Source organism: Rattus rattus, chromosome 6 (genome assembly GCF_011064425.1).
Source record: "Rattus rattus isolate New Zealand chromosome 6, Rrattus_CSIRO_v1, whole genome shotgun sequence".
Lineage (NCBI taxonomy): Eukaryota > Metazoa > Chordata > Mammalia > Rodentia > Muridae > Rattus > Rattus rattus.
The window spans coordinates 96,952,751-96,978,962 of NC_046159.1; the positions used below are offsets into that span (position 1 = coordinate 96,952,751).

The 26,212-nt window shown below is 40.2% G+C and overlaps 1 protein-coding gene across 2 annotated transcripts in view; it reads left to right on the plus strand.

The window, feature by feature from the left end:
- Positions 1 to 16,409: 16,409 nt before the first annotated feature.
- The window catches only part of Tpk1 (thiamin pyrophosphokinase 1), a 297,093-nt gene continuing 287,290 nt past the window's right edge, over positions 16,410 to 26,212 (plus strand). For both annotated transcript variants that reach the window (XM_032906648.1, XM_032906647.1), the window contains exons 1-2: positions 16,410 to 16,543; positions 16,857 to 16,914. In XM_032906648.1, the coding sequence (XP_032762539.1) occupies positions 16,872 to 16,914 (43 nt within the window). In that variant the 5' untranslated portion in view covers positions 16,410 to 16,543; positions 16,857 to 16,871. The remainder of the gene's footprint in view (positions 16,544 to 16,856; positions 16,915 to 26,212) is intronic.

Here is a 26,212-nt window from a genome sequence, read left to right on the forward strand (position 1 = left end):
TGAAAACATAAATATAATAAAGCTATTTGAACAATATGTCAATGCACAATATGTATATGTTGTTTATATAAGGATATGTATTTATATTTACTTGTGCACACGAGTATAAGAATATACATGTATTCACTGCATATGTATGCATATACACCTATGTGTATACGTGGCTGGGTGTGTATCTGAATTTGAAAAAACATGGGAATGAGATTGGAGCTACTGAAACAAAGCAAGAGGCAAATTAAATGATATAAACCTGTTCAATAAAACCTTGGCAAGTTATTATAGATCTTATCTTAATCTATAAAATAGTACTAATTGCAGTACTTAGATTGTTTAGCATATTACTAAGACTGAATGAAATAACATATGAAAAATTTAAAGCAGTGCTCAGCACACATTTAAGTAAGAGAAAGGGACTCTGTATTTGTCTGCTGTTAATAAGAATTCAGCCCTTCCAGAGCTAAAACTATAAAGCATATTTGGGGCAAAATATATCACTTGGGATTTGTGTGGTAGGTGCTGGAAATGCAATCCTGTATAATCCACTAATGTTCACAACCAGCCATGAAAATTTAACAGTGTCTTTGTGCTTTGTGCAGGGTTGAAAAGAAAGGGGAAAAAATCAGCTGTGGAAAAAGCTCACTGGAAAGTTTTTGCCATAAATTGGTCCAGAAACTATTAACTGATATTGTCAAGTAAAACCTAATTTGGAGACCACACAATCCAAAAGACATTGTCCTAAGCAGAGACAGCACTGCTCTGCCTGTAGGCGGGTTGAACTTCAAATGTCCTCCTCTGGCTCATGTGTTGAAAGCTTTGGTCTCAGTTGGTGGCATTGTTTGGGGAAGCAAAGGGAACTTTAGGAGGTGAGGCCTTGGTGGGAGAAGTGGCTCCCTGGGGGAGTGTCTCTGAAGTGTCCTGGCCTCTCTGGTTTCCTGGTCACTAGGACGTCAGCAGCCTCTGTGGCACAGTTCTATAATGATATTCTGCCTCACTCTAGAGCCAAAGAAACAGACCCAGCTGACCTTGGGTTGAAATTTTTGAAACCATGAGTCAAATAAGGCTTTTCTTCTTTAAAACGTTTCTGTTGCGTATCATGAGAACAGGGAAAAGTGACCAGTGCAGTATTATAATCGATGCTTAAAAGCCACATAATAAACCAGGAACAAGGGGGAAGGAGTCAGAGAACCGCCAACATGAGAACTGAATCTAAAATCTTCAGATCGAGCAAGTTGAAAGGACTGCAAAATAATCTATGTAATGAAAGAAATTAAAAAAGGGGGGAGGGAGTAGAAGCAGGCAGATCTCTGTGAGTTCCAGGATAGCCAGGGCTACATAGGGAGACTGTATCAAACAGAACAGAAAGCAAATCAAACGAATAAAAACAAAAAAACAAAAAAACAAACCAAAACAAAAGAAACAAGAAAAAAATGAACAAAAAAATTGACAATATCATAACACAGAACAAATTATAACATAAATAGAAAAATATACTCAGACTGCTAAATGGTAGAAAAAAATTTCAAAGAGATACTTATTGGGCCACATTAGCAGAAAGCAAGAGTTTCACTGTCCGAGGACTGTGAACAACAACCAACCAAACGAAACAATAACAAACATGGTCCACTCTGATTACATGGAAGCAATTTAAAATGACTCATTATAATACATCTATGGTAGGTTGAGGTCTATATGCAGGTGAGGCTGGCACAAGTTAAGCAGAGGCCTATATTTGAACAGTGAAAAAGTGGGGCGGGCACGGAGTTTTGGTAAGGGGAGAGAGAGAGAGAAAAAAAAATAGGAAGAATGAAGATTGAGAAGATGGAGATAGGAAAGGATGACCAAGATCTATGTGGCCTTAAAAGGCCATGGGTAGTTATGAATACTCCTTAAGGGATGGCTTTCTATAGGTCAACTTATCTAATTGGACGGTTTATATCTTTATCAATTGGCTCTGAGTTTATTGTGTAGATGTATTGCGGATTGAGAATTCAACACATAAATCTGATTGCTAAATTACAGCTTCTTGAGTCTTGATTTTAATGGGTTGTTTGGGAGTTTATACCACAACTACTAGGAGGCAGATGCTGGGAATGTAAACAGAGCATCCACCGAGAGCTGCGAGAGGTTAGCCACCACTGGGACTAAAGCTGGTCCCAGCCACAGGGACCAGCCACTGTTGGGAGTCTTGACTTTACTGGGTTGCTGGGACCAGAGTTCCCAGCTGGCCAGCCGGGAAAGGACAGCTAGGAATGGGAGCAGAGAGACCCGCTGGGATAGAGGATAGCCAGAGATAACGTGGCATGGTGTCACACTAGAACTGGCCTTTACTGAGATGACAATATCCTGCAGATGCCATGTGGCCCTAAGGTGCTGGCACTAGTACAGGATTAAAAAAATATATTTTTTAAATAATTACCGCAACAATCCATGAGAGATAAAACTAGATGAGACCTATGGTCACCCCAGCCTTCTGTCCAGAGGTAATTACAACACGACAACAGTGCGGAGAAATCACACAAAGCCAACAGCATCACTGAGATTTGAAAACAGCAAGGATAAGAATGGAGAAAGGCCAGGATGTCTGGCCTTGCCCGGCAGTGTACTAGGAACAGATGAAGAAAATGAATTCCAGAAATATGCAGAGTTTTCTGTGAGTCCCTGACTGAATTCCGCTTTTGGCATTTGTTATGCGTAGCTCCATTGCACCAAGCAAGGCACAATTAGATTAGAAGTGAGGCAATCCCACGCCCACAGAGGGTTGAGAGATGCTGAGATTATCAGCCAGCGAGGGGATCCACTGCGAAATTCACAAGGCACGCAGGACAGATATCAGAAAAGTCGAACCTTTGTAGTAAGGTGTGGAGTCCTAGAGTGGTGGCTGTTTTAAACCACCCCAGACATTGAGGACAAACCTTAATAGGACAGAGGGAACTCTCAGGCAACTGCTAAGCAGATGTCTAAAATATTTAAAATAAACGGAGTGTAAACGCTCTACAACTTAAAAATCACAATGATCAGGATCTAAACCAAAAACTGTATAAGAAAAAAGCACAAATACTTAAGCCACGGCAAAAAGTAAAAGCTATATGGAGATTCTGAACTGTCAAGTACAATTGAACTGGCAGATAAAGACAGACACAAAAGCATCCATTATAATTATGCTCAAGGATTTAAAGAGACATGAAGGACACTTACAAAATAACAAATGAAATGTCTAGCTTTGAAAATGCAATACCCTGAACAAACATTTCACAGGTGTGATATATCAGAAGATTAGAATTTCCACAGAGAAAATAATCATTGAATTTCATCAGAATGTTACTAAGCAAACAGAAGCACAAAGAGAAAAAAAAACTACTGGAAATGGACTTTTTTGAACTATGATATAGTATATTAAACAGTCTAGTGCCTACAGGAGACTCAGAAAGAAGAGGCAAAGACGGATTTGGACAATTTTAAAGAAATTATGGCTAGGAAACTATAAATTTGGTCGATACTTGGCATCTCTAGATATGAGGCTTAATAAAGTAGAACTATGCTTAACACAAAGAACATTTTTTCTAAACACATCACAGTTAACCAACTGAGGACCAACACTGAGGAAAACACTTGAAAAAGCAAAGGGTCACACAAATAAACACCCTGGGACACAGTGTTGACAGGAGCAAACGAGCCCACCCCAGACATAGTTTCCATAACAAGTAACCCAAAAAGGAATGTGGACACGTCTTTAAGGCACTGAAAGAAAATTCCTATTAATTTAAAATTTTCTGTCCTAACAAAACATCATTGCAAACTGAATGTAAGACAAAGATGTTTTCAGAAAAATAAAGAGCTAGGAGAATTTGTTCCCAGAAGAGTTGCTTCATAATTAATGCTAGCAACACCCTTCAGGCTGAAGGAAAATATTTCCACACACTGATTTGAGACAGCAGAAAGGATAAAGGGCAGCTACAGTGGCGGTGGTGAGACACTGCATTCTTCTACCTAGGGTTCTTCTCTTGCCAAGAATGGAGAGGGCTGACAGTGATGAAAATAGGTAGAATTTTATTTGCCTAGGAGGAGTTAAGAATCAAATTGTGAAGTAGAAACCCCAAGACCTAGAGTGGCAGCAAGATGACAACCAGAAATGTCTGTGTTACAGCTCCTACCCCTAAGCAGCCAGTTGTGCTTAAGGGTTGAGCTTAGATTGGGCTACGGGTGGGTGGCATTGTTGAAAGTCTAAATCTCTGGCTGGGTCACACAGGGCTGAGCCTCTATGGAATGTCAAAGGGCAGCCGACTGCATGTCACAGTTGCTTTTGCAAAGGTCTGATGCAACCCTCCCGACCTCGGTCTCTAGAAACCTGGAATAATGTATATAAACCATCCATCCCACCCAGCAGATTTGACTTTTATATTTTGCTTTTTAGCATTTTAGAAACATATCTTATGGTGTGAGGTAGGTATTGATTTTTAATCATTTCCATGTACATATAATTTTATTAAAACATTTACTAAATGTATTATATTTTCCCAATAATATAAAATGTCAGCTTATCATGAAGTATATTTCTTTTTTCTTTTTCCTTTTCTTTTATTGAATATTTTCTTTCTTTATATTTCAAATGTATGAAATATATTTCTATATACATCAGTTTGTTTCTGATAGCTATTTTACTCTGCCAAAATATTGTATTAGAAGAAAATATCAGCTAGTTTTAATAACTGTGGTAATAGATAATTTTTATACTTAGAGAAGCAAATCGTCTTACTGTTTTTTTTTTTTCAAAACATGTTATTGGTTCTTTATATGTATTTTTCTTGGTATACTTAACAATCAATTTGTCTATTTTCATAAAAATTCTATTAGTGTACTGAAAAGTATTGCGTTTCAATATATTAAATTGAGATTTTATTTTGTTCCTTTTGATATAATGAGTTTTTCTCATTTTAGAAGGTGGTCTGACTCACTATTTACAAGAAACAAGGACTAGTTTTTAACTTAAGAATTTCGATGGCCCCACAAGCTTTGTAATCAATTCATCCAAAAACAACAACATATCATCAAAACAAATATATTAAGTGAGAGTTTCATAGAAATTTTATTATGCTGTTTATATTAAATCATTTCCCTCCCCTTAAGCAGTCCTGTCGTCTTTCCCCATCTCAGTAAATGAAATGTCTAGATACTTTGTTGCAAAAGCTCATAATTATAGGGAAAAAATTTTTACCCTCTACGACTAATATATAACCAAGAAAGGAGACTTGGCTTTGAGCTTTACATATTAATTTATTCCAAACCTGCTTTCTTTTTCTTGGTAAGTGTACTTTGCTTTCTAAAGTAGCTTACAAATGGACTCTGGCCCTCTTGAGTGTGGTGAGCAGACCTTGCCCTTTTCCCCCATTCCCTTCGCCTTGCTAAAAACTGTTAGATTACAGATCTACAGCTAACCCTCCTGATCTCGTTCCTTATTTGGCCACTTCATTCTCCTGAGGCTGACTACCAAGGTTCACAGCACAGCAATCAAATCTCACCTGATGAACATGCCCAGTCAAAATTAAACACTGAATCCTAACAGACTTTCCCATTTTCCCTTTAGAAACCACCATTTTCCTATAGGCCTTGTCTGTCTTCTCTTTATCCAGAAACACCGACACACCCCACTCTCCCCTTTCCCCCTTCCAGTCCCCCTTCTCCTTCATCACTCATCTGCTGTCTCCTGTCTTTGTTTCTTATTCCCTGCTCTTCATCCTTCTGGGGCAAATAAATCTCCTTTATGCTGACAACAAGATCTTGGCGGGGCTGGGGTGGGGGACATAGGGTAAGGGTGGGTGGGTGGGTCCTGGACCAATATTTTCACAATAGCACATACAATAGTAGATTTCTTTGTGATCACATACATACTGCTCATACTCACCCCTCCTTTTCCACTTCATTTCCTGTCCTGGGTCACCTTCCTCCACCAAAGAGCCATTCTTATGACTGCTGAAAGATCCATACAACATTTACTTTACCCGCCTGTGGTTTGAATAAGAATGCCCCCCCGCAAGAGGCTCATAGGTTTGAATGTTTGCTCACCAGAGAGTGGCACTTTCTGAAAGATTTAGGAGGTGTGGCCTTGTTGGAAGAAGGGCACCATGGGAGGTGGGCTTTGACTCTTTCAAAGCCCAAGCCAAACCCAGCCTCTATCTTCCTGTTGTCTACAGATCCAAATGTAGACCTCTCAACGATATCTTCATGTGCTGCTGTGCTGACAGTGAACCAAACCTCTGAAACTGGAAGCCAGCCCCAATTAAATTCTCTCTTTCATAAGTGTTGCTGTGGTCATGGGGGCTCTTCACAGCAACGGAGCACTAAATAAGACACCAGCCAAAACTTCTCACTACATGTCTATCTGGATGTCCCTCTAGGTTGATATGGCACTACCCATCAGGTGGCTGGCATGTTGAAATGAAGAATGAGGCTGCCATCACATTGCATCTGCCATCAGGAAGCAGAGGTCCATTGAATGTTTATGCTCAGCTCATTTTTCTCTTTTTTGTTCATTGTAGCTCCCCAGCCTATGGAACGGTGCCACGTGGGTGGGTCTTCCCTCCTCAACTAACCTCATCTGGATATTACCTAGATGATTCTAGATCTTATCAAATTAATAATGCAGATTAGCCATCAACAGGGATGCAGGGTTAACACATCCCTAAGATGTCTTGTTTTTCCCCCACGAAAGTATACAGACAGAGAAAGGGAGGTATTACTGTGAATCATGTGCTCTGATTGACAGTGAGAGTCCTGCACTGAATGGGTCAGGTAAAATGACTTCCTTGTCCTGGAAAGTTGATAATATATACCAGCAAGATAAACATTCTGAAGGAGGGAGCAGTGTGCCACGGAGGTTACTGCAGATAGTAAATTGAGGAAAGCCTTCGAGAGGTGATATCCGAGCTTAGAATAAGCTGCTTTTGGGAAGAGTAGGGGAAGTAGGACCAGATGTTCCTAAGGAAAGGAGAAATAGGAAGGACTCGACTGTTCAAATGCACACCCAGGCACACACAAACTTGGCTGGAATTTCCTAAGAGAAATATGGGTGAAAATGAAAACAGAGTAACAAGCCCCAGTTTGGACGCTTTTTGCTGTACATTTTATCTAAAACCAGCCAATTCTAAAAAAAAAAAAAAAACTGTATGTAAGCAAACAGGAACTTGTTTTTAACTTGAAAAGATAATTTTGACTACTTGTGAGGATGGGAGAAAGCTAGATTGTGTTGTGGTAGGGGAGGAAGGGTCCTTAGAAGGATCTGAGACAACAAAACAGGAAATATCAGGGGCCAATGGATGTCCAGTCTAGTTTTAGGAGTGAACTGGTGAGCTTTCCCAGGCTGACCTCAAACTCGTGGTCCTCCTGCCTCTGCCTCCTTCACCAAATTCTACAGATGTGCACCACCACAACCAGTGCTGGTGAGCTTTCCCACCTGGGTGAGGACTGCCTCTACCTCCATGGCAACCTGCTGCCACTCCTCTCACTCTCACTCTAGTTGCCACTGCCTTTAAATCTCCAAACAAAATGTGTGCAAGCTAATGGAGGAGAGAGAATCCAATGTGTATAAAGTGTCTCCTTGCGACACTAGACATGCTCTAGTCTTTGCTCATTAGCCTGCTGGAAGCCTAAAGAGTAACCTATTTTCTGGCTCGAAGTAGCTTCAGTGTTTAGTTCCTTGGTCCAGCATCCTACTTTATGCAAAAATGCCATGGCCTGTAAAAACTAAGGGAGTCTGTTATAGTACTAAGCTTCACCCGAGCCCTGTGTCTTTGGAAAGACATGCTGAGAATTCTCTCTCTCTCTCTCTCTCTCTCTCTATATGTGTATATGTGTGTGTGTGTGTGTGTGCTTTTGTTTCTTTTCCTAGTGGAAGAGGTAAAAAGGTGTTCATGCTACTAAACTAGTTAAACACAATTGTAAACATTTCTATTCCGCCAGATGACCTTGGCTCTTCCAAAGGCAAAAAATGCTGCCAGCAAATCACCACGGCTAAGATCTGTCTCCTGTCCCCCATAAAGATCAAAGGCAAAGCCATTCTGCCCAGATAGTATGACCTTCCTTAATTTCCCACTGCATTTTTGCCTGTCACAGAAAAGGGAAATGGGACAACCTTTTCATATCCTGAGGAAACACACAATCTACTGACAGGATATTCCTTTGTGAAGGTTCTAAGGATTAAAACAGAGCCCTAAGCAAAAATAAGAAGTAATGGCCAGACAAATAACTAATGCTGGAGTATTAGAAAGGACAGAATCTTGTGTGTGTGTGCACCTGGTAAAAAAACTACTTAGGAAAGTGCCAGAGCTATAACCGTGTGGAGAGCCACTGTGACCCTACTTAAAAAACAACTCTGCAGTGACATGTATCCAACAGCTGCCTTCATGGATGGAATGATGCCATCCTTATTGCTGAATCTTGAAGCCAAAATTATTATTCCACTTTAGTCTTCTCCATTTTGTCTTTAACATGCCCTATCCCTCTATCTCTTCCAACCTGTCCTTTGCTTCGATCGCGTGTACGTTTCACATAGCAATGTTTACTGTTTATTCCAAGTAGCATTACACCTTAGAGAGAGCCTCTCTGTTATTTATAGAGTGACAGCCAAAGTACAAAAGGAGTTGTGCCAGATCAAATAAACATTCAATTAAAAACTATAAAGACAAGGTCATTATTTGATTCAAGAGGAGGAAACAGCCATTATAAATATAGACACACTCAGTTATACAAAGCAAGATCTGAGAGAGACACAGACAAAAATATATTCTTGTTGGGGAACTCCGCAAGTGTCACAGCCATCAGAGAAAAGAATCGAAGAACCTTGGGGGGATAGAAAGAAAACTGGGTTCAGCCTCACTTAGTGCTGCTTCAAACTTGCAGAGGGTCTGACACCAGGTTGTTTATTGTAAGCATAGTTAAGCACAGGACAATTTTGGGGGGCACAGGTGGAGGGGTTCCTGGTGCCATAAAATTCCCTTTGCACAAGAAGGCATATATCAAAACTCAACTCAAAGTTCATGACACTTCCTACAAGAAAATGGGTTCTAGAGATGGGCTACATGTATTAGATTAAGGGCCTAGGAAAGGCTATGGAGCGGTCTCTATCATATAAATAATGAGGTCATTTGGGCTATACAGTACCTGTGACATCTCGCCTATGGATGGGTCCTATTGACTGAGAAACAAGGGTAAAGATACAGGTCTAGGGAGAAAGAGTCTGAAAGAAACATTCTGAAGGTTTGGGGAGAGGTCTGGCTGTACAGAGAGCAGAGGTCACCACATCATTAACAATACCCACTCCCAGCCTTCTGGGTGGAAAACACGTATTTCCTTCTTTGAGGAGAAAACCCTGCATGATTTCAGCCTCTCCTACAAAGTAAAAGTAACCAAAGAAAACCCAGAAACACCTAAGAGTTAAATTACATTAGCACCAAATAGATATAACAGCTATTTCAGAGTGGTTAATCAGTAGCTACAAAATACACATTTCTTTCACATACATGGCCACATTCTCTAGCGAGGTGTAGTGACTAATTTTGGTTGTCAACTGAATCACTTTGAGAATCGCCAGGAGATTCTTTGAATTAATTGAGGTAGGAAGACTTATCTGAATAAGGGCAACATCATTCTATTGGCTGGGGTCCCAGACTGAGTTAAAAAAAATAAAAAAGTAATTGACCTGAACACTAGTGTCCGTCTCTCTGCTTCCTAAGTGTAGACACAATGCTGTCAGCAGCTGTGTCACACTTCCTCATCGTGAGGTTCCTGTACCTTTGAACTGTAAGTCAAAACCAGCTCCCCTTCCCCTTTTACATAGCTTCTGTCAGGTAATTTTTCCTAGCAATGCCTAATATAACTAACACGATAGGCTATATACTAGACCTCAAAATGAATCTCAAAAGTTTTTTAAACTTAAAGTCTTAGCGTGTATCCTTTCTAACAACAATGGAAAAAAGAAAAGCTTGAAATCAACAGGAGAAACTTTAGAAAATTTACAGATATGGTAAATTAAATTAAAACCACATTGTTTTTTGAATGACCAATAGGTTAATGAATAACTCAAAATGGGGGTAAAATTTTTTCTTGAAGAAATTTACTCAATCCAACAAAACACAATGTAATAACACCCCAAACGGTTCTAAGAGGCAGTACCAGCAATAATTGTCTATATACAAACAATGCAAGGCAAGCAAGTGATGCTCACAAATATATTGATTTCAAATGCAAAGCAAAACCACTACTAGAGTATAAATAAATGAAATAGAGCCAAAATGTTCTTGGCTGATGACGTAGGCTCACCTTGGAGTAGCAACCAGGCAGTTATTTTCCCACCCATAAGACTCAGTCACCATCTCACTAAGGTTGAACGTCACATGACATATGACTTTTCAGTCATCGTGGTTTAAGGGTGACCATGTGGTAGCCCTCTACTTATCATTGTATTCCCTGTGTTAGACTAAGGAAGCAACACCAGACTTCTCAAATGGTTTGTTTAAAATGGAGTCATATACAAAAACTGGGGTTTTGTAAAGAGATGCTAGGAAAAGATCAGAAAAATAAGGTCCCCAGCCTCTCTGTGAAATATATTTATGCTTTAAAGTTTTATTTTGGAACTAAAGGATCTTTAATTCAAGAATTATAATTTTAAAGGCTTAAACTTAACAGGGATAAAATTTTAAGTACTAAGCTTATATAAGAACTCTTATAGTGAGTTACTAGAAACAGTTAAGGGTTGTTTAAGATATCCACATTAATGATCAGTCATGCTAGTACAAATGTAATTCATTTACAGAGACAAGCTTAGAAGGAGAGACCAATTTTTATCTCCCGTCATATACTCTATTTCCCATCCTACAGTATTTCTGCATATGTCATCAAAACTAAGCCCCAAACAAGTAAAGCAGAACAAGTTAAAGGAAACTTAAGGTCTGTTTAATGTAAAATAATATCCGAAACCATGTATATAAAAACTGGTTATGAAAGATAGAATGTCCTCTCTTCCTCCCTCTCTTTTTCTCTTCCCATCCTCCCCCTCCACATGTTCCTGACTGGCCTTCTTCCCTTTTATCTTTCTTCTCCCTCTTTCTGTCCTTCTCTGTCTCCTTTCTTTCTCTGCCTCTACTCCCTTCCCCCACACCCCTTTCCATGTCCCAAATAAACTTCATTTTATACTAGAAAAAGAAGAGATTGGATGCTTGGGTAAATGGGATAAATTCATGGTACATCTACATGGCATGAAACCCCCCAGACACAAGTAGCACGATTTGATGGAGTACAAGTTCCCTTGGAGGGAGCACTATCCCACCAGAGTAAGTGTTGCATGTTACCCTCATTCCAAGACAAGGATGCATGGAAAATAAGACGAGCCAGAAGTCTGCTGTTTCAGCCTCCTGCGTTGTAGGACTGACTACTTTCTGGCAGTATATGTCGGACCAGCTGCAGCTAGGCCAAACCAGAAAACGAAACAAACAAACAAGCAAAAAAAACAAAACAAAAAAAAACAAACAAACAAAAAACCCTCCTCCTTAGGTAAAGCTTCTCATGTCTCACGTGACAGGGGATGCAGTCTCTTAGCCAGATCCTAAATGTCTCAAACAACGGAGAGGCAAACAGCAACGACTGTGCACTCAATGTCTCCTGAACTGACCAATGAGGATGCTGACAACGGAGGAACCGTGTACATAAGCCTTCCACTGACGGGTATGGTCCCTACATTCTAATTCAATTGATCATACCCTTTACCCTGGCATTCAAGTCATCTTCTTAGCAGAAGCTAATTCAAGGTCCACACCCTAGCCACCAATGTCTCATTAAAGAAGGAGGCCAAACACTCTGCCATCAAACAACTTTGAAAGTTATTCGGTATATCCAAGGTGTCTTTGAGACTTGGCTTTATATCTGTAGAGTAGACAAATCATTCTATGAAATGATATCCCAGGCCCTCAGATGCTTCAGGAAGAGATAACAGATGAAGAAGAGTCTCTCTAATTGGGGTTCACCTGTGGTGCTTTAAGAAAGTAGGCTAGTCTCTACTCATATACAGAGCAGCAGGACCAGTATGCATGCTCTTAACTTAAAGCCTGCCTTCAAGGAAGATAAGGGCTTTGGTAGTGATGCTTGTGAAGTTTTTCTAAGAAATTCTAAAAGCCAAAAGCTCATTTAATTTGGTTACTGCTAACTTCCTTTACAAATGAGGCCCCTAAACAATATTTTTTTTTCCAGTTACTGCAGCACTTTTAATTTTCTTTACGCAATGTCGTGTTGCTGGGGCCAAATGTTCTCACTGAACAGTAGAAAACCACAATTTGTCATTTCTTAAAGAATCGAGTACAAGAAAACCTTACATAAATTAAAAGGATGAATTCATTTACAGGTGTTGATGCAAACATTCCCAAATCAAGGCAAGTAGCAAACCATGGCAGTCAGGAGGGAAAAAAAAAACAGAAGGGAAACTGGGTCCTAAGACTCGAACTTTCCCGCTCTGCCAGCCTCGGGAAATCCTGCAAGTCTGCGGTCGGTTAATACCCTGCATAGATGACTAAGTGGTGCTTACTAGTCCACTAGGCTGAGGACTCTCTTTCACCGTATGCTCTCCCCAGCCACCAAGTGACCAAGCCACATGAACTAAGGACTAAATCAAGATATGCACAGGGTCGTAAACTTACACCAAGGTCAAAAATCGTCAAGTTCTACGATCCTGTGGTGATATCAGATACAAGCTTCAGGGACAGATTTCTTCTCAGGCCCATTCCAGTTTCATGAGGCTAGCTAGCATGAGGTGTGTACATTTATTTGCCAGGGCAAATCGATACTTCAGAATCAGTTCATATGCCTGGCGCCTGCTCAGTCCATCTAGAAGCGTTTGCGGTGGACAAGGAGGGGCCCGATTCATCATACTCCTGCTTGCTGATCCACATTTGCTGGAAGGCAGACAGTGAGGTCAGGATGGAGCCGCCAATCCAGACTGAGTACTTGAGCTCAGGGGGAGCAATGATCTTAATCTTCCTTGTGCTGGGTGCTAGGGCTGTGATCTCCATCTGCATCCTGGTAGCAATGGCTGGATACATGATGGTACCACCAGACAGCACTGTATTGGCATACAGGTAGCCCTGGCTGTTCTGAAACTGATGCTATAGACCAGACTGGCCTCGAACTCACAGAGATCCATCTGCCTCTGCCTCCTGAGTGCTGGGATTTAAAGGCGTGAGTCACCACTGCCTGGCCAATTAATCAATTTTAACTAAAATGATGTTAAGAAATATGTTTACTGCTGTAGGAATATGGCAACCTAGAGGTTTGCCCATTGGCAGGAGCAAAGATTTGGCTTTAGCCTTCTTTTTAATTCAGTCTATCATGGTAGTTATTTATTTCAGATTTGACTTGACCGACTGCTTTCATGTTTCATCTGTTCCTTGAGTGAATGGAAAGAGGATGTAGAGATTTGTACAAAGGGATGCTAATAGGGTTTGTTTTAGAAAACCACTCCAGTTGTTCAGTGTAAACTTTGTAAAACAAGTGATTTACTTTTTTTTTTTTTTTTTTTTTTTTTTTTTTTTTTTTTTTTTTTTTTTTTCCGGAGCTGGGGACCGAACCTAGGGCCTTTGCGCTTGCTAGGCAAGTGCTCTACCACTGAGCTAAATCCCCAACCCTGTGATTTACTCTTTACACACAGTCACTGACATGCGGTAACTTCCAACATTCTAAAATGTTCTAGAGAAGTACCTGTTGAGAAAGCAAGGCCGTCACCATGTCTGAGTGTATTTTTAAATTGGAAATTAAAAATGATTTGTTAGAAGGAAACTGTCATTTTATTTAGCCTGACAATATAAAATATATTTATTGTAAATAGATAAGCTATGGTCATTTAAGCTGATAGTGCCAATTTTTTAAATTTTACCCTATCAAATGGTTTCTAAGCAAAACATGTGCTTTAAATGAGATACCATTTTTCTTCATTAATAATTGCTTGCATTGCTAATACTTTAAACAAGCCTACTAAGTTTGTCATATGTGGAAGCACGGACGATCACTTAGACACTTTCTATTCAGATTCAGTCTTAAGTGCTGACTTTATTAAACTTCTTACAAGGATTCCAGGAGCTTGTTTCTTATGCAGAAGTCCGATATAATAAAACTATCTAATTTCAGTTTTCTTAGCTTTCTATAGAACTCTGGTCATGGTCTAGCCAGCTGTACAATTTCATTTAACCTTAACTTTATACTTAACCTTATATTGAGTCATGTTAATCTTGAAATAAAATTATTCTCCTGTAACTTTTGTCTCCTTATTTTCCCCACCAAGTTGTACAGTTATTACCTCCCGGCTTATGTTCTGAACTTCTTCCAGCTGTTAGATTTTATCATGGCTCCTTGGATGGACCCTGTCCTCAGACACTCTAACTGCTGCTGTCCTCATCTCTAAGCAGTCACCCACAGATCGACACCCGCAAGCCCTGAGAGTTTACTTTCTCTCTGTACATGGACGAATAGGCCATGGGCCATCCGCCCATCTTCCTTCTTGCCACTCTGGACATTGCTTTGGGGACTCAAAACTAAAAAATCTGGACTGAGGCCTCTTTTGCATAATCATCCTCGTGTCTTACCAGCTCATATTGGTTTAATCTGGTCTTCAGGATCAGCTCCAGTCTTTGACTGCTTTAGTTCTCCAAAATCAAAAAGGGCCTTTGTGTCCTTTTCTGTGATTAATGCTACTTCCAGGCCAATAAATCCTAACATGTTTGAAATGGGGCCTATGGCTTACTAAAAGGGACCAGAAAAATCCAACCACAATCCTCCTCTTAAGTATGGGCTTCTGGTTTCTTCCCCCACCTATCCCCTATAAACATAAACGTCACTTTTATTTCCTCAGATGATGGAATAAGATGAGAGCTGTCCCCAAGCTTCATGAATGCATGGCTTTAGCTGAGCGCAGGGTGATGCTATGTAATTATCCCTGGGCCTAGACCTAGGTGCTGAGAGGACCTGGCAGCCAGGTCCATGCTGGTGTGTTGAATAGGCACCTCAGCTGGCTCTTTGTCATGGGTTTGAGACCTAACAGTAGAGAAAAAGCCATGGCAACAAATAATCCAAATTAGAAGTGGTCCAATGACTCGAATAGCCGTGTCTCAGGAAAGGATGCATACACAGTCAAAAAGTATAAGCAACACTGCCCACCACTGCAAATCCTCAGGGAGATAAAATAAAACTAGGAGATCAACATGAGAGAGGCGGGAGATGGAAGACAGGGACAGGGACAGGGACAGGGACAGGGATACTTACAAGGGGGGAATTACGGAAGTGGAGTTAGTGGAAATTTAAGTTAGCATAGACCTGTGGAAGACACAATGGAAATTGCTTAAATAAACAGAAGACACAACTACCATACGGTCCACTAATCCCACTACTGGTCATATCCAAGAAGAATGGAAAACACTCTGTCACACGCTCTGCGCTCTTATGTTTATTGAGTTAGCATTCATCTGAAAAGACATTGTGATAGAGAAATTGTACTCTTCACTTATAAAAATAATGAAATAATGGCATTTACAGAAATATGGGACCGGAGGATGTTAACTTGTCAAGTTAATGTGGTACTGGGTATCCAGGTAGTCAAACATTCTACTCATTGATGTACTTCCCCAGTCGGGTAATAGGTATATCTTTTTAACGCAAACTTCCATTTCTTTCTATTTAAAGATTCAATTACACTTCCCAAACTTGGGCATTTACTATTCAATTCTCCCCTTTTTTGATATCAACATTTTAGCTTCTAGCTAACACTAAGAACATATACTATTTGTCTTTCTTTACCAACTTCCTTCATTTGATAGGCATAATGTCCTCCGGTCCCATAGTTCTGTAAATGCCATTATTTCATTATTTGGATATATGCCCAGCAATGACTGAAATGGCAGTGCATAGGAAGAAGAAACAGGAGGACCAGATATATGAAGTCATCTTCAACTATATAGTGATTTTGAGGCTGGAACTGGATTTAAAACACAGGGATCGATGATCTCTTTTATTCCTGGGCCAGCGGGAGACTTACAGGCCCTCAGAATTTCTGGGTCCTCCTCTATGCGGGCTTAGAGGTGGTGGTAGTGGTGAAACTTTGGCTTTGCTTAGTGTTGAAAAAAAAGAAAGCTGCATTTCTATAAAGTGGTGATCCATTTGAAAGGGTTTCCTTTGGAATGTTTACAAAGCACGGTTTGTGCAAAGCGCAGGAAGCAGGAGATGAAAGAGAAGGTGGACTCAGTGGACTGGGTGTGACAGATGGGCGAAGTTGAACGGAATTCTCCACTGTGTAGGGAACTGAGCACAGCAGGTTAGCACCTCCCTCCCCGCTGCCGCTAGAAGCAACGCAGGGAGCAGCCAAGGACTGCTCCGGAAGGGGCGGGGCTCTGCGCTCGCGTACAGGGCCTTCTCCCGGGGACTCGCAGCGCGCCCCAGGCCCCGCAGCCGAGCGCCGAGCTGCCGATCAGTCATTCTCGCAGCCCTCGCTCGGGTCGCTCGTGGCTCCTGCCGCCATTGTGTAAGTGCGCGGCTGCCCGCGCGGGCTGGCAGGGCGGGGGCGCGGGAGGGAGGGAGGCCGCCCCTCGCCGCCAGTGCCCGGATGGAAGCTGGCGCGTTTAGGTGACTGGAGGCTGTGGCCGGAACCGGAGCCGAGAGCTCGCTTGCGATCCCGGTCCTCTAGTCTCTCAGTCTGGAACTTTCCCCGCCCACGGCTGCACCTTCCTGGCCTCCCGCAGTGCCTGATCCAAAGTGCATACTACGGGATGCTTAATCCCGGCGCAGAATTACATTTGGGGAAGTTTAACTTGGAACTTCTTTTCTTTTCCATGCAGAACCCATACCCCGCTATGGAGCATGTCTTTACCCCGCTGGAGCCCCTGCTACCCACGGGTACCGTATTCCTTACCATGCTACAGTGTCAGCAAGAGCCCCGCAGAGGGACCACATTCCTACCTTGAAGGCCTTAACCCCAAACTCTGTTCTTTGTTCTTTTTCCTGTGGGCAAGCAAGTTAAGCAACCACTCCTGTGCCTCTGTTTCCCTGTTTGAAAAGTGATATTAGTATCACTTAAATATAGACATAAATATTTAGTCTTTGCCCTGTAGAACTTTTGTGAGGACTGAGCTAGTTGATACAGTTTGTATCCTCTACCTGAGGTTCCAAGAGTAAACACCTAACACGCTGAACACATACCCAACAGTGGAACATTTGACACTGGGGCCATGAGGGATGTCAATGGCTGCGTGTAAGGAACGCGTTTCTAATCACCTTGAAAGTACCAGAACTTAGTACAGGCTCAGTATATGGTTATAGACAATGTCTTAAAGGTTTAACCCTAAGGATTTTATTTTTTATTGTAAACTTTTTGGTGCTGGGGATCGAATACAGAACCTTGAAAATGCGAGGTAAAATACTCTTACCAGTAAACTGTGTGTCCAGCCCCAAGGATTTTTATTTTTCAAACATTGAAATTACTGTACTCCACATGATAATATGTGGAAAAACTTCATTAGTAGCATTTATTCTTATGTAATTTGACTACAGTGACAGATTGTAAGGCTAGATGTATTTAATTTTCAAATTACGTTTTCTATCTATGTATGTTTGTATAGGTACATGTGTTGTGCACATGTGCGTTTGGAGACCAGATATCATTCTTAGGTGTCTCTCCTCAGGTGTTGTCCACTTTGTTTCTGGATTTCTCACTGGTCTAGAAATAATTGATTAGACTAGGCTGGTTGACTAGCCAATTGGATAGGGACCCCAGTATCTCTGTGGCCACCTCCCTAGATCTAGGATTATAAGTGTTAGCCAACTGGCCATATATTTTTATGTGGATTCTGAGATTGAATTCGGTTCTTGATGCTTTCTCGATTGAATTGCCCCCCCCCCAGCCCCTCTTTAATTTACACTGTGTAGAATTTTGGGTTCATCATCAGTTTTAGTAGAAATATCATTTTTCAACGGTTGCCTATAGTTTTTATAAGCGTGTGAATTCAGGGGTCTTGTTCTGAGTTTTGAATTTGATTTGTACTTACCACTGATACATCCTGGGTGTACTGATGGGAAAAGCCAAAGGCTACAGTAATAACAGTAGGTGATATTGATCTTCATGTACAGTCATGTGTCCCTTACGGGCTGAGATGCATTCTAAGAAACATAAGGTCAGTGAGTCTATCAATTCTGTGAGCAAGCTAGAGTCTATATGTACTAAGGGAGGGAGACCATGTTGCGGTGTATGTGGACCTGTGGAACCACCCTTGTATGCCTCTAGTGCATCATTGATTTCTTTTATATAGGTGGAGGAAAATAGTGATAGATTGAGTTTTAAAACAGTTTTTTTTTTAATAACTGTTATGAGGTTTCCAGTTTATCACTATAAACAGTTTTTCAGACAAAAAAGCATCTCAACATCTTGCAAATTAAATTTCACAGTTTTTAATTATCTACTAATGGCAGAACAAATAGCATCATTTCCAAAAATAAACATTTGAACCTGGTGGACTTGTTGACCTTCAGATCACTTACTAAGAATATTAATGTGTGAAAATTGCCAGTGTTTTCTGCCTTGAAAGAAGTGCAGAGAGGGCTACGAGGTGTAAAATGCTGTTGAAGAATTTGAATCTATAGCTTTAAATGTCAGTCCTGCTGCTTAGTGCTTCTCAGACCTTATGCTTCAGTTTCTTCATCTGGAGAACAGAGGTATGTCATGGGGCTATTGGGACTGTCAATGAATACATGTGAAACAGTTCGATTCAATAGCTAGGAGCTATTAGATTCAATGGCAGAGTCTGAGAGCGAACAAAATGGCAGTGGGAGTTCAGGGCCAGTCCCAAGATGGGAATAGTAATGTATAAGAATTGAAGCGCTTAGCCTTCGATTTTATTACAGGCTCAATGGAGAAGCCTTGACTCTATAACTCCATGCATTTTTATGTCTACACTGGAGCAAGGTCTGTAACATTGTGGTATAGATACCTGTGTCAAGTACAAAATCGCCAAGGCAGAATCAGTGCTCTTGGGGTTTTCAGAATTTCTCCCTCTGTATTCCCATCTCAGTTTTAGCTTTGGCCTTGAAAACAGGGTTCAGAGGCATGTTTCTGTTGACTTTAGATCCATGTAAGATGTAGTAAAATTGAATGGTAACTATAAGACCAGTGCAGTACCTAGTCCTATATAGTAATTTAAGAAGTTTTGGAGGGATTGTTTTTTTAATCAAGTAAACAAAGCCTTTTCCAAACCACTAATATTTTACTGTAGTCCTCTGGAAAAAACTGTTAATACGTACTTCAAACAAAAAGAATATGTATTATACATTGTTTAGTAGATGACTATTTTGGAACAGTGAGTTAAAATGTATATGTATTTTAACTTAAGTTACTTTATGAAAGCCTTGTTCTTTTTTTTTTTTTTTTTAAAGAAAATAGAAGTGTTTCTAAGTAAACAGACCATTCTACTTGGCCGAGAGGATCATTCTAAAACGTTATGTATAGCTGGGGGCTCAGCTTAGTGGTAAGGTATGGGCTTTGCAGGTCTGTGGCTTGTGCTTATGCCCTATCCTTCTCACTACAGGCAAACAGCATCGTGCCTTCTGAAGTGTGGGCTCAGACGTCTAAATAACTAAACTTAGAAACTGACTCTCCCTTCTCTATCAAGTTCCGTTGACTTCTCAGGGATCATACAGAGAAATATCCTATTATTTGTTTCTCCTTCGCTCCCTCCCTCCCTCCCTCCCTTTCTTCCTGTTTTGTCACTTCCATCTTGCTACCCAGCAATGCCTCAGAGCTTCTGGGCTCCATCTCCAGACCAAGTTTTCCGTTTTTCTAATTTGCAACAAACATTAAAATTGGTCTATTTTAAGGGTCTTATTATTGAAGTTTGTAAGGCTCCTCTCATACACTTCATATTTCGATAACAGTTTTTGGAAAATTAATGCACACTTATCAATTGGGTAAATTCCTAGGAATGAAATTGCTTGGTGAAAGGCATTTGTACATTTCCAAGGTCAGGAAAATCGATTAGCTAACTAGTGATTTTCTGTTGGTACTGGATGCTGTGGGAGATACACCAATGAAAGAGTCTGTATTTTCTGTCCAGAAGTGCACTGTGGAGTGGGAGGTTAAGACAAACTGTGATGGAACCTAGTTAGATGGTGAACTGCATGGTTCTGTGTGGAACATGGGGTCTCTAGAGAGGGAGATTAGGAAGGCAGGAGGAGGCAAAGACGACAGACATCATGGCTGAGCAGACTCCATCTGCGTTTCTAAAAGGGCATGGGTTTTATTTGTGAGTACCACAGGGAAATGAGCAGTACTTTACATGATATGGGCCAGCCTGAGCTGGGGGTGTGGCTAGTGCTGCATCCTCACAGGACAGCACTCACACAGAATGGCAGCTGTGTGAGGAGATCAGATGGAGCTGGAGGGCATTGGAGGGAGCTTGGGAATGGCTGAGAGAGCATGAGCATAGAGAGCCCTTTCAGGGAAGGAGTTAGAAAACAATTAAAGTTATCTGTGCATTCCTCATTTGGAATATTCCATTGAAACCAGTCTTTAGTCTAGCCTAAAGCAGCTCAAGTAAATCATGTTACCCTCAGCTATGTGCACATTTACCATCCTAGGACTTGGGAGGCTGAAGCAGGAGGTTTACAAGCAAGAAAATGTATCACAGTTCTTTGCTAACTGTGAATTTTCTCTCAGATACTTATGCATAAAGTTGTCTTTCACACACATACAAAAACACTGAGTTAGAGTTGCCTATGGTAATCAGTGCCACGTTGTATGGGCTTGTCATCAAGGAGCAAAAGGCTATGCCATCTAAGTTTGTGTAAGTATACTCCGATATTCACATGGTGAATTCACATGAGATATTTTTAAATCTTACCTTGGTTTTGCAGCCCTCCCAGGACCTGACTCCTGGCTATCATCTGGGTTCTTCTGTTCTTCACTTTTTATTGCCAGTCTTCACTTAAGTGAACATTTGTTCCAACTTCAATTTTCCTTCTTTAGCTCCTTCTGCATTTATCACCTAGAAAGCTCCTTATTAATTATTAGAATTGTTATTCTTAAATCTTACCCATTCTAATAGGTGCTTGGTGCTCGGGAGTACTTCAGTTGGCGTTCCCTGTATATGGTTTGTAATATATTTTATCAGGACTTTTCTTATCTATAAACATTTCTTTTATCTACAGCGAATTTAGATATTTTGGTTATAGTTTTAAAATTACTATCTTTCTCTGTGTGTTGTTTGTGTGTGTATGAGCACATATATATGTGTTGATGTATATATACTACAACACACATTGGAAGTCATAGGACTACTTCTGCAGTCTGTTCTTCCACTGCGTAGGCCCTGAAGATTGAACTCCGATTGTCAGCTTGGTGGTAGGCACATTTATCCACGTATTGTGGGGCTTCTGGGGATCCTGCTTGAGGTTTAATAATAAAGACAAGGAGAGATCTGTATAGTTGGGCTGTTGACCTTTTTTGCTGGGATGAGTCTCCCAGATAGCTTCTTAGCCTGACTTCCAAACCATTTTTTTTTTTTTTCCACTTGGTTCTCACTGCCTAATTCCTAGCTCTGTCCTGTTTCCATTCTGTTTCTGTCTGGTCAGATATTCTGCAGGTCTTTCTGCCCCAGCTCCAAACTGCCAGCCCTTATGCAAAAAAGCACACTCCTTATTCAACCATTTGGCATTGGGGGCAATGTGACCTTGCCCATGGCAGCTGGCCTTTCTTTTTTGAGCTGGCCTTTCTTTTTTGTCACTTCCTCAAAGTGACAAACATTTACACATCCTGCTACTCTGGTACCTGCTTGATTAACAATTGAAACATCTAGAGACACATTTCATAGCTGCTAAATACAATATTTGTGGGTCATCCCAATACCCACAGGAATTTGCTTGCCCTAGGTACAGTATTGTGATTTTTGATATTTTATCACTAAAGTTAGAGGACTACCTCTTTAACATTGATGAGTGTTGTGAAGATGATGGATATATAGGGAGAACCAAAATCTTTTACCTGTTTTCCTCATGTTTCAGACTTCAGCTTTTTAAACGAATAAAAAATATTTAAGGAGTAGGGCACTGCTGTTTTATGCGTTGTGAACACAGGGGGTGTGAACGCGGGGGTGCTTTTCAGTGTATCCTTGTAAATCTTCACTTCCACCTTATTTTTCAGTACATATGATCATGTCTATTCCAAAGCCTAACAGTTCTGTATGTTTGAAACTTTTACCACAAAGTAAAGTGCATGTCAACTTGACACAATGTATAATCCTATAGAAAGTCCCTTAGTGATTAAGGGACTGTCTACCTCAGTTTGTCCCATGGGCCTGTCTTTGAGAAGTTGTCTTGGTTAGATTTACTGATGTGAGAAAGCCCAGTTTGAAGGTGGAGGCACCCCTCTGTGACCTCAGCAGTGCGTGCATTAATTTGTAGATGTGATAGGACCTACCTGCTTCAGGCCCCCAGTCGCTGTGACTTTTCTACTATAAAGGACTGTAACTGGAAAGGATGAGATAAAATAAAACCTTTCTCCCCTAAGCTGCCTTTGTCACAAGGAATCTTATTAGAGCTACAGAAATAACACATAAGACAGAGAGGCAAGAGGATTTCTGTTTAAAGCTATCCTTGTCTACCTAGTGAGTTTCAGTCTAGCAGAGGCTACAGCATGGTGCGTGCCCCTTCTCAATGACAGCAACAACAACAAAAGCCAAACACCAACAAAAACCCATAGAAAGTTAAGAAAAACGCTTAAAATGTATTTTCTAATATATGTCTATAAGCCTTTTGCCACTAATGAAATACTTGGCACAGGTGATTTACAAAGATGATTTGTTTAACTTTCAGTTTTGAAAGTTAAATTCCAAGAAAGGTAAAGTACCATGGATTTAGCCTGTAGTGAGGTGCCTATTATGACAAGGCTCCCTGTGGAAGCAAACATATCTCCATCAGAGGCCAGGAGAGATGGGGTCCTTCATTCTGCTGTGAGAGTACAGCCTTGTACCCTCTTAGTACGTTCTTCTAGTGTGCCTCAGCTCAGAAAGGTTTGTACCACCTGACAATAGCGCCACCTTATTGACCAAGCCTTTTGTTACAGTGTAGCATACTCAATAGATAAAGTTAGAAAAGCAACAAAATGAGCTGGGTGTGTATTTCAGTGGCAGAGTACTTTAGTATGGATGTGTCCCGGAGTTCCTTCTACTTTATGCTGCATAAAACAGAGCCACACTCCAACCCCTCAGAGGCTGCTGCCGTTGACACAGGGTCTGTATGTGTCTTTTCAGATATTTACTGTGTATAAATATGCACTTAAGCGCTTTAAAAACAAAAATGGAATTATGATATAAGTTGCTTTATTCAATTCCTGACTCTACTTCCCATGGTCCATGGTATGTAGTGCTGTCCACATTCAAGTTTCCTTTATTCTAGAGTGTGCTTTTCCAGGGGCTTCGAGTGAGGACACCTGTGCAGTGAGTCTAGTCTTTGTGAATCGGCCATGCTTGTTCCTCACACTTTTAATTCTCCTTGACACTGTTGACATTTTAAATAAAGCTTTTATATCAGCCTTAAAGAGATTTGATGGAATAAGAAATATAGCAATTTGATATGTCATACAACTTACTTTAGAATATAACTTCCGAGTCAAAAATTCCATTTTAGTCTCTCCACATAATTTGATCTTCATAAATAAATTTTATGCTGGTAAGGCTTTTATTGATCACTTTACATTTCTTTGCAAAAAGATTATATAGACTTTTACATTTAGAAAAGATTCCTTTGAGCACGACGCTCTTGGGAGTTATTTCTTCTAAATTGAATTACCATTATTGAGGATTGTTCTAAACTTGATTACCATTTTAAGTATTATTAATGCACATTTGATCCAGTCAGCATAATTATATTATAGACTTTTGTAATAACTAACATTTACATGACATTGTATGCTCATAGTTCTAATGCTTCAGTGGGGCAATGCCTGTGGAGAATTCAAGGAAATAAAAGGTGGCCTAGCTTTGAGCTGTAGCTGTCCTCATCTTAGTTTTGAGACCTTCCCATGCCGCTTAGTTTCTTTATCTATGTAAAATAGGAATAAATGTAAATGAAGTCCCTAGGAAGTGTAAGATATTTTAAAGTCTGTTCAAGGAGAGGTCTGTTCAAATGTTAAGTTCTCATATTAGAGCTTTGTACTAAATAAACAACATCCTGATTATTAGAACCTACTCTAAATAGTAAGTTTTATTTTTCTGATACATTCTTAAGTGAGATAGCTGTTTATTTGAGTGAAAGCATTTGATTCAGTTAGGTGAGAGAGTTCTGTGTAAGGCTAAATGAATAGCTCTTACCCCAGTTACATGCATTCATGCTCATTGAACTTTGTTATTACATATGCATGCAGTTAGTAACTGTGAACCAGCATACTGTTTGGATTAAGTTGTTATTGACTTGAAATATTCTGTTCAATGTAATATTAAAGCTGATGTATTTCTGAGCACTTGATGTCTGTTGAAAATGCCTGATAAAATTTAAGCTGTATATAATAAAACCTGAGGTAAATATCAGCATTGGCCAGTTACCAGTGGCATACCTGGATCACTTGTCTTCAAATTCTGACCCTTATCAATGATAAACACACCCTCCACAAGCCTCCGATCTCTGTATTCTGCCCAACACTCACATTTTAAGACCCAAGCGATTACATTGATATGTGTGGTACATGCCAACATCCTTTAGTCTACTTAGCAAACCGGAGTAAAATCCGATGTGTGAGAATAGATTTGACTGCTGTCAATTTGCAGTAGAAACTACTTTTTGGTCATGTTACCCAGCCAACTTGGGACAGTTGATAGACTTTCTGGCTTTGTCTGTTCTCTAGATCTGAGCTCTGCATTACTGTAGCCACTAGCCGCATGTGACGCGTTAGCATCTGAACTCTACTGCTTCTAGAGCTGACTGTAACATGAGTAAAAAGACAAAAGCTGCCCACTCTATTATTAGGACATTTTCAACATTTAGTAACAATATGCTGTTACCCGGCTAGCCTTAACTGAGCCACAATTGGTTGTTCTACTAACAAATTTTGAGAGGGCAGAGAGATGGGTCAGTGGTTAAGAACATGTACTTCTTTCTATTGCCAAGGCCCAGTTTGGTTGTCACAGACTCACTAAATACACATAATTTAAAAAGTAAAAAAAAAAAAAAAATAAATATTTTTTTAACATCAGAACTTTATTTTCCCACAATTATAAATGTTAAAATTCTAAGATCAAGATCTTTGGATTTGGTTTGGTTTCTTGTGTCTTTTTTTTTTTTTTTTTTTTTTGTCTTGCAGGAGAAACTCAGTCCCTTTGCGCCCACATGATTGGCAGGTGTTCTGTGGATAATTTCTCATTCTTATGAAAATGCCAGCCATGTTTGGATTAATACCTACCCATATGAGTTCCCTCCAAATATAGTCAAGTTCTGAAATACTGCATGTTAGGAATTCAGCCGGGATTTAAGCTTGAATTTTGGTTTATGGTTAGTGGTTCTCTTGGTGCTCTTTTGATCGGAGCAACCACCAACATTTGCAGTTCCCAGCCAGCTGTGCAAATATAAACTCATACATTTGGCATCAAGTAAAAAGTCCTTACTGTTGCTGAGCTGTTGTATCTGGTATATAGGTCTGTTAAATGTGCTTTTAGTTCACAGTATTTTAAGTTTCTAGCAATTTTATAAATGCATAAACTGATTGTAGTTGGAGGGACTCTTGTAGTCCAATGATTACCAAATAAGGATGTTTTAAAATCAGTGCAATATAATGTAGCTGGCTTGTAGAAATTCACTTTTTTTGTCTTAGGTGCTTTATATGTATTTGTACATTCCTGTTTGTTCATTCAATACCTTTTGATTATCAACTGTTAACGAAACATTGTTCAGTAGTATTTATTAAAACACAGTAAGGAAAAGTCCATTCATGACCATGAGGTGAATATAGGGGAACCCTGCAGCCAGACCTTGTAGTGTTCCTGAGAGATTGGACTTAATGTGTATATAGCATGGTGAAGTGGAACTTGGTAGCCATGGAGCAGGGTAGGCAATCAGTGGATGGGACATTTTTAAGAGGAAACATTAGATGTTGGGGAGTTTTACTTTAAAAAGTCTAGAAGGATTCTTGCTGAGGACGGGTACACATATATCAGTTGGG